Here is a 9,899-nt window from a genome sequence, read left to right as displayed (position 1 = left end):
AAATCATATCATTTTTATTTCAGATTAAGGACTCTAAATCATATATTGATTTAGTTCTGAAAGAGTCAAATGAAAGAAACCGGAAGATTATTTTACTCTGGTTTGGACCTTTTCCGTCCATTTCCGTTACCCATCCGGATATGTTTAAATAGCTTTCAAAACAGGTGTCATTAAAGGTTCGAGGATCCATGGACGGTTACAGGTTCTTTGAGCCTTGGCTAGGTAGGCCTATTCCACTATTTACATATATGATCTTTTGGATGAAATCAAATATTTCTGTCTACAGAAAAGTAAAATAGGTCGTCGCAAAACAGTGAAATAAATATACAGCATGAATTGAAATAATCTTTAAGTGCGAAAAAATAAATGTAATTTCTTCATTTCTTACGGTAAGTAAGCTAGATGGTGACACGTATTATGTGCTGAAAAATTAAAATTTTCTATGGCTGAGGGTTGAATGTTTCTGACTTTGAAAACCTTGCCCTCATCCTTATGGACTCGAATTCAGCTCAGGAAGTTTGGCTATTTTCATGTGGAGGTATCCGTGGAACTAGTTTACGGAAGGTCGGTGGCCCTACTAAGGCACATGCTTGTATTTGAAATAAGGCACGAAGGCACGTTTTTATTTTAGAAATTCCTCTACCAGTAAATCTGTATTGAGACTTCTTGGTGCGGCTTATATAATTATAATTATAGTAGTATTAATGATAATAACAAATTTGGAATAAGACAATATAAATTATTTAGTTGACCAATCATATTTCATTCTATTACAATACGTACACTAGTAACATGCTTGTTATATTCAGGAGAGGGTTTACTTATCAGTGGAGGCAAAAAATGGGAACGCAACCGGAAGCTTCTGACGCCAGCGTTTCATTTCAACATTCTGAACGGCTACGTTATCGTGATGAACAGCGTTGAAGATATTCTAATGGTAAGATAAACTTGGGAATCAAATCGCGTCCTTATACATGTTAACATATGGTAATCGATGGGGCTTTTTTTTTAAATGTTAACAAGGTGCGTTAACAGTGGTTGTCATATAAACATTAAACGTGAGTAAATTTTGATAATTATATGACAATTTGAAGTACAAATTTTACAATTTAAGTGTAAAATTTACCGTTAAAAGTGCGAATATTACAGATATGGGAAAAAGTTGAATGCCAACATTGCACTAATATATTTCCGTACATTTTTGACTGGACCTTTTTTTGGTGAAAAATAACCATGAGAAGGCCCCTTTCGAGTATTTATTACCTCTTAATTTCATTTATTATTTTATCACTTTAAAACTCATAGGGAAAACATTGGCCTTGCGTTGATAACAGTTGGCGATATCTCAACTCGGGGATAGTGAGTTGATCTCCATTCAGGCCAGAACCATGTTTCTTCACTACTACGAAACGCCATGAAGCTTCGAAAGTGATTTGAACCCTTAACCTGAATTCAAAAGCAATAAGTCTTGTCCAACAGTGTATAGCCGGGCAAGACTGCCTGGATGAGGCTGTATAAAATCAATAACTCAATTTTGGTATTTTTACATTGAGATCCCTTTCACTTTGAATGTACTGTTACCAATTCAAAGTGGGAAAATCCATTACATAAAAAGGTGCTTATATAAAATGTACAGAACGAATAATAAAAAATCAGTACAGATTTTTCTTTTAGGAAACGTTTACAGATGCTGCGAAGAATGATGAACCGGTTGACATTTTTCCTCACGTGTGCCGGGCCTCTCTTGATACCATGCTACGTTGTTCTTTATCATACGAGGAGGACCTGCAGAGTACCACGTATGTTGTTTACCCGAAAAATAATTTTAAAAAATATCAAAGTAACATGTATATTATTCCAAACGACACACAAACAATATACTCAGTCTTATATCTCAAAGCTTTAAAATATGATATTATATTTTTTGTAGGTATTTTGGAAAATTTTGTCACTTTCGTAGTTTCTATAAGCCGATTGGATAGTTGCATTCGTATCTCAAGAGCAATATAAATTGATTTTTTAAGAATCAAATATGTCCATATATATAAGAAGTAAATGGCGTAATGGGTTGCTTTCTCATACAGGTTTATTCTATTTTATTTCCATCTAATTTCCAGTGTTTCCGAATACTTAAACATTGTCAAAAGACTGTCACAAATAAACTGGGAACGGTCACTGTAAGTAACAGCTACTATTACATTTATTCTTTGTAACAATTTATTAAGAATAAAAAAAGATTTACATTCAAAATAATTAACCAGTTAAAAAAATCTAAAGAATCAAAATAAAGAAAAGAAGGGAAGAAATACATACATGTACAAATATAACATATTTTAACTGGTATGAATGTCCTCAGATTATTGTCAGATTATTGTCAGTTTGTTGTCAGATTATTGTCAGATTGTTGTCAGATTATTGTCAGATTATTGCCAGATTGTCAGATTATTGTCAGAAATAATGAAATGGAAATGTGTTTTGTAGAAATCTGTCATTGCTGTCGGATACGATGTTTAACCTTTCCTCACTTGGAAGAGAATTTTATAAACTTTGCGACCAGGCTCACAAGTTTACAGGAGACATCATTGAGTCGAGAAGAAAAGAACTGGTAAACACTGTTAATATGAAACATTTTCTTGAAATATATTTGGCATAGAAAGAACTATGAAATATTAAAGAATGAGATGCGACCATATTAACAAGGCAGTTTCATATAAATACAAATCGCGACTGTGGAGAGGTAGTTTATGCTTTGGTTCAAATTGAAGCCTGCATGTCGTCATGAAAGCACAGCATAGAGTTGGCTTTGACAGTCATTTAACAGTCATTGATCTTGTCCTTTAGGGTCATTGATTTCAATCCTTTTAATCGATATTGACCGAATACCGCTTGAGTCGGTGCTCGAGTGGGTGCAGGAGCAGGTGCTTGTGACGTTAGACATGATGCACCTGTCATTTCCTCTCCTGATCCTTGAGTTATGAGGAAAACACTTAACTTGCATTGATACAACTCTCATGAGTTGTCTTATAAATCATACAAATGAGATGCATTGAAAACCATGCCGTCGTCTGTTAACTCTACAAATGGCCGAATTGATCCTATGCTCGATACATGTTTAATTTAAATTGTAGATATTAATCAAATCTATTATGGTAAACTGCGTATATACATGGATGAACAAAATTCATTCAGGGGTGTTTTATATTTAAGATGAAATTTTTGTTCTATAGTTTTATTCCTCAAACTTGTGTACATGTAATGCTAAATGTCTTTCTATACATGATTTAACAATAATATTATCCACAGATTTTGAGAAATGTCTTGAATATATATTATTTCCTGCTAAATGATATATTATCAGAATAGTTACCTAGCAACAATGTATTCATCGAATATCATTTCATTTTAAGGATAAGCAGCAGAATGACATGACTGAGAAGCGCCGTCTGGATTTCTTAGACATATTATTAACTGCACGAGATGAACATGGGCTCGGCTTGTCTGCACAAGAAATACAGGATGAAGTCGATACGTTTACATTTGAGGGTATAAAAATACATGCATACATGTATATATACATAAATGTATTAAAACGTGAATAATTTTCATTGTACAGTGTTGAAATATAAATGATATTTAAGAAAAAACAACAAATTCAATAATTGTAATTATTTCGGCAGCGCTTCCAATGATTGCTGTGCATATCATCAGCCAAATATTCTAATTGTATCTTTTTATGATAAGAACGTCAAGGTCATACATATTAAAGTTAAATATTTAATCGCCTATGAATTTAATATTGGGGTAAATTTGCGTTTTATGACGTAAAAAAATTAAAAAAACGCTGATGAATCAAGAATATTTAGCACGCTTGATTTTAAAAGCTATACCTTCTTTATATTCACAATATTAAATTTAAGGTTTTTTCGCCTAGTAAAGATACAAGTGCTGGTAAATCCCACTCGCCCGGGATAAGCTTAAACTCGAATAACCTGTTCAGGGGGTTTGTCACAATTTATATTGGTGTGAAGTTGCTTTTTTTTTTATTTGTCATAAAAAGCAAATGTATTCATATTCATTATGGATATATAGATATATATTAGTGTACACGATAGAGCTACATGTATAAGTATAATTATATGTACATCTTACGACATGTAAATGTATATACACAAATTTACCCGGGACATCTCGTAATAATAATGTATGTAGTACATACATATTTTTCGCTTGCATGTCATAACAATAACAAAAAATATAAATTGTATAAAAGTACAAAAATGTAGCAAAACATTTGACTCCTGGGCTCCATGGGAAAAATGGTACTATATGAATATGTTCAAGCCGGAAATGCCTCCGCCATTTTTCTTAATGGCTCGGATATCCTATTTGTTTTACGCATGCGCTCTAAAAGGGGCAAAACGCTATTTTAAAAAAATATAATTCTATTTGTTAACACTCTAGGTCATGATACAACATCGTCAGCCATTAGCTGGACAATCTTTGCTCTTGCTAAACATCCAGTCCTACAAGAGAAGGTTTTCAGTGAAGTCAGAAATATCATTGGAGGGAAGGACAGCTTATCACCGTACGTTTTCCGACACCTTCTTCGTTTTTAGCTCGACTTTTATGTTTATTTAAAAGAGAGGGATGCCCTACTTACTCGGGCGTCGGCGCCTGTGTCACGCTTTTGGTTGAGTTTTTTCGTACCGCCCCACTTATTATTTTTACATCTTTAATTTGCGTTGAGTTACGAGGGCTGTTCGAAAGGAATTGCCTATTGTCCTCGATGTCGTGATCCACGTGGGACACACATACCTGTATTTGGTAATTCAATACCTACACAACGGTGTATAAATGTACAGGTTAGACTAAGTGTAAGACATACAATTTGCCATTTAAATACATGCAGTCATTGACCACTGTATAGAAGCGTCGACAAAAAAGATGAAATGCGGGCTCGCTCAAAACTGGGTTGACCTTTGAAGCAGCTGATGACTGAACTCTCTACTGCTTATGGGCCTTCTTGTGTGTCTAATGACACAGGCGATAGAAAAAGAAATTTGAGTCTAGTGTAGAGTGCATCAAAAATGCACCAAAATCAGGTAGGCCAAAATCTGCATCTCATAAAATAAAAGATATCATTGAAGGAGATGCCAGATTTACAGATCGTGATATTGCACGAAAGGAAGGCATATCACTATCAACGGTTCACTTTATTTTGAAAAGGCATTTGAAAGTCAGAAAGACTTGTGCTAGATGGATGCCACATCTGTTGACCGATAAGCAAAAGAGGCAACGGGTTAAGGTGGCCAAAAAGCTGCTTCAAATGTTTCCAAATTATGACAATAAACAGTTTGTCGATGTCGTCACAGGTGATGAAACTTGGGTCCATTATTTTGAGCCCGTCAGAAAAGTAAGCAACAAAATCTTGGCCACTATACACAGCAAACGCCCAATAATTGCCTAACGGTCTTTGAGTGCAAAGAATGTTTTTTTGTTATTTTCGTCCCTGGTGAAGGAGTCGCAATAAAAGTGCCGGTGAAAAAGGGCAAAAGTATCACTTGGAAGTACTACAAAGACGTAGTACTTAAGAAACTAAAAAAAGTATTATAAGAAACGACGCCCTGTCACTGGTTTTAAGCATATCCGTCTTCTACATGAAAATGCCCACGCTCATACCTCCGCAATAGTTTCGGCGTGTTTGAAAAAAGAAAAGGTAACTGTTTTGCCTCACCCCCCGTATTCTCCAGACCTTGTCCAATGTGATTTCTTTTTGTTTCCGGAATTGAAATCCTTCCTTGCTGGACGGAAATACAAGTCCCTACAGGCACTTGGATCTGTCATTCATCAGTACCTTATTTCTGTGTCCAAGTCAGTGTACCGTGACGTCTTCAAGAAGTGGATACATCGGCTGAAACTTAGCATTTCTAGCCACGGGGAGTACTTCGAGGGCATGAAAGCTAACTTGAAATTTTAAGTCTCCAGATAGAAATAAGCAATACATTTCGAACATCCCTTGTAGATGTTTCTGGGGATCATAAATTAATTGTTGATATTTCAGAGAACAACTTGGAAAATTCACATATCTACCAACGTTTATTAAGGAAGTTCTTAGATATTACAGTCCGGTGCCAATGATTGGGCGGAGACACACTGACACACCGATTGTTTTAGATGGTATAGAGATTCCTGTAGGTGTTAGTATTTGGGTACAAATTTACTGTATACATCATAATAAAGATGTTTGGCCAAATCATGAGGTGAGTATTAGATAACATATTTCTAAACATTCTGCGGGGTCGTATTCTAGACTAATAGAATCTATCATTGGGTTTGATAGAGGATAGGGAAATCCCAACCCGAGGGTGATCGGTTCCATCGGGAACGAGCCTTGAACACACAAATATTGATCAGTGAATCTACTTGCTACGCCCATTACAACGTACCTAGTTTTGAAAAGGGGGCGGGGCTTAGGCGCCTGAAAAGCATTATGACATGTACGTCCGCAAAAAATTCTTCTGACCAAGTTGATGTGTGAAAAATTTAATGAAAATAAATTCATATGAGATCCCTCATGAAAAAGCAAGATTATCATGATAAAACACATCGATATTAAAAACGGAAAGTGCCATAATATAAGTGTTTATAAGGAATTCAGTCCATACTTCAATGGTTGACAAAAAAGCGTTTACCGTTTGCAAAGATTTTTCTACTTTTTCGGTTATTTTGGCCGAATATTCCATTAAAATATATCAAAATGAGATTCGTCATCAAAAAGCATCGTTATCATTACAAAAAACATGAATGTTTTTCAAGCAAAGTGTCATAATATCCGATTTTACGAAGAACGTTTCGATATTATAAAGTGTGCTATTTTTAGTAACAGATCGTTATTGAAAAGGGCGGATCTAGGTAGAGTAGGACTCATTGCAGTGTGAAAGTTAATATCAATCTTTTTTGATTCCGTAGACAATTTAATAGATTAGCTTACAATTTTTTAATACATTTTGACCTTTTGACGTTTAATTGTTGTTAAAATAGGAGTGAATCGCGTATTATTTAGAAGTGCTGCACGTTGAGTGTGAGATAAGCCCATGTGAGATAAGATTTTCCAACACCGCTATTTTTAGTAACATTTAAGGATTTTTCTATCTGGTTAGTGAGAAATATGTATTTACTATTGATAAGAAGTATATACTTGTATCTAAAAACATGTAACATTTAAGTTTAATTTAAATTGAAGGGTTTGTTTTATATGATCAAGATTTGCTGTATTTTCATGTCACTTTTCCACTAATTAATTGTGTTGTAACGCTACTTGTTCAGACACGAATTAATAACTTTAAACATATGATAATTTTATGATAATACTGTTGTGTTTTTTTATTATATCACTTTTTTTCTCTCTATATTCTGTTTAAGGTATTTGATCCAGAAAGATTCAGTGCAAATCAAAGAGATGAAACAGATATTTATGGATTTATTCCATTTTCAGCTGGTTCTAGGTAATAAAAATATTTAAATTTTGAACCATTTATTAAACGCACTTTCCAAATAATTAATAATAATATAATAATGATAATAATAATGGGCACCTGAGTAGAACCATCGACGTTCTGTAAGCTAGAAATGATACAATCGGAAGACGCTCGCGCGGCTCGAACCTACAGCGGTGAGAGGCAAGCGGTTTGATGTTATGACTGGACAACGCAGGCAAAGAAAAACACAAATATTTTATATATTATCCGTCAGTATGTAAATGACTGTTCCCTAATTAGGAAACAACTTTAGTATATATGTATATGTTTATGTTTTGTGTACAGAACTTAATTCTATATTTATGATAAAGATCTTGTTATTTTTCTGAATTTCTGAAATTATTTTACAAAAAAAAACAAACAAACACGATTTGTTCATCTTTCAGAAATTGTATCGGACAGGTTTTTGCAATGAATGAAATCAAAATTACAATTGCCAAACTAGTTAACAGGTACATGTTTTATTTTCGATCTTTTTTTATAGTTTAAGTTCACAAAGTTTACCTTTGAATTATAGGTAATTTTTTTACACAAGAATAATTTTTTACATTAGAATGCTCAAATCATAAAACTAATTTTGTTTAATCAATAAAATTATCTGAAGACGATTTCAAAACCGGAAACCAAATAATATTACTCGATCACACTAACCGCGGCTAGATTTTTATACATTCTTTCATTATTATGCCCCCACTTCAAAGAAGAGGGGGTATATTGCTTTGCACTTGTCGGTCCGTCGGTCCGTTGGTCCGTCGGTCCGTAGACCAAATGGTTTCCGAGTGATAACTTAAGAACGCTTAGGCCTAGGAACTTCAAACTTGGTATGGTGATTGGTCATGACCAGCAGATGACCCCTATTGATTTTGAAGTCAAGGGGTCAAAGGTCAAGGTCGCATGTAAAAACGGTTTCCGATCAATAACTAAAGAACGCTTAGGCCTAGGAACTTCAAACATGGTATGGTGATTGGTCATGACCAGCAGATGACCCCTATTGATTTTGAGGTCAAGGGGTCAAAGGTCAAGGTCACATTGACCTTGTAGGTAAAAACGGTTTCCAATCAATAACTAAAGAATGCTTAGGCCTAGGAACTTTAAACTTGGTATGGTGATTGGTCATGACCAGTAGAAGACCCCTTATGATTTTGGGGTGAAAGGGTCAAAGTTCAAGGTCACATTGACGTTGTAGGTAAAAACCGTTTCCGATCAATAACTAAAGAATGCTTAGGCCTAGGAATTTCAAACTTGGTATGGTGATTGGTTATGACCAGCAGATGACCCCTATTGATTTTGGGGTCAAGGGGTCAAAGGTCAAGGTCACATTGGCCTTGTACGTAAAAAAGGTTTCCGATCAATAACTAAAGAACGCTTAGGCCTAGGAACTTCAAACTTGGTATGATCATTGGTCATGACCAGCAGATGACCCCTATTGATTTTGGGGTCAAGGGGTCAAAGGTCAAGGTCACATTGACCTTGTAGGTAAAAATGGTTTCCGATCAATAACTAAAGAACGCTTAGGCCTAGGAACTTCAAACTTGGTATGGTGATTGGTCATGACCAGCAGATGACCCCTATTGATTTTGGGGTCAAGGGGTCAAAGGTCAAGGTCACATTGACCTTGTAGGTAAAAACAATTTCCGATCAATAACTAAAGAACGCTTAGGCCTAGGAACTTCAAACTTGATATGATCATTGGTCATGACCAGCAGATGACCCCTATTGATTTTAGGGTCAAGGAGTCAAAGGTCAAGGTCACATTGATGTTGTAGGTAAATATGGTTTCCGATCAATAACTAAAGAACGCTTAGGCCTAGGAACTTTAAATTTGGTATGGTGATTGTTCATGACCAGTAAAAAACCCCTATTGATTTTGGGGTCAAGGGGTCAAAGGTCAAGGTCACATTGACCTTGTAGGTAAAAACAATTTCCGATCAATAACTAAAGAACGCTTAGGCCTAGGAACTTCAAACTTGGTATGGTGATTGGTCATGACCAGCAGATGACCCCTATTGATTTTGGGGTCAAGGGGTCAAAGGTCAAGGTCACATTGACCTTGTAGGTAAAAACAATTTCCGATCAATAACTAAAGAACGCTTAGGCCTAGGAACTTCAAACTTGGTATGGTGATTGGTCATGACCAGCAGATGACCCCTATAGATTTTGGGGTCAAGGGTTCAAAGGTCAAGGTCACATTGACCTTGTAGGTAAAAACAATTTCCGATCAATAACTAAAGAACGCTTAGGCCTAGGAACTTCAAACTTGGTATGGTGATTGGTCATGACCAGCAGATGACCCCTATTGATTTTTGGGTCAAGTAGTCAAAGGTCAAGGTCACATTGACCTTGTAGGTAAAATAGTTTCCG

At 35.4% G+C, this 9,899-nt stretch overlaps 1 protein-coding gene across 1 annotated transcript; it reads left to right on the top strand.

Annotated features, from left to right (window-relative positions):
* Positions 1 to 41: 41 nt before the first annotated feature.
* On the top strand, positions 42 to 7,981 carry LOC132757230 (cytochrome P450 4A7-like; the record flags this gene model as incomplete). The annotated part of the gene is given in 10 exon segments (XM_060748442.1): positions 42 to 222; positions 810 to 937; positions 1,675 to 1,799; positions 2,118 to 2,177; positions 2,482 to 2,605; positions 3,408 to 3,543; positions 4,462 to 4,585; positions 6,062 to 6,260; positions 7,423 to 7,505; positions 7,925 to 7,981. Coding segments are annotated over 10 exon segments (1,070 nt in total), but the record flags the coding sequence as incomplete, so codon positions are not given.
* Between the last annotated feature and the right edge of the window lie 1,918 nt (positions 7,982 to 9,899).

This window comes from Ruditapes philippinarum, unplaced genomic scaffold (assembly GCF_026571515.1).
Source record: "Ruditapes philippinarum isolate M1 unplaced genomic scaffold, ASM2657151v2 ctg22631_1_1_1_1, whole genome shotgun sequence".
Classification (NCBI taxonomy): Eukaryota; Metazoa; Mollusca; class Bivalvia; order Venerida; family Veneridae; genus Ruditapes; species Ruditapes philippinarum.
Note: the sequence above shows the minus strand (reverse complement) of the source record. Positions and strands in the feature narration are given on the sequence as shown.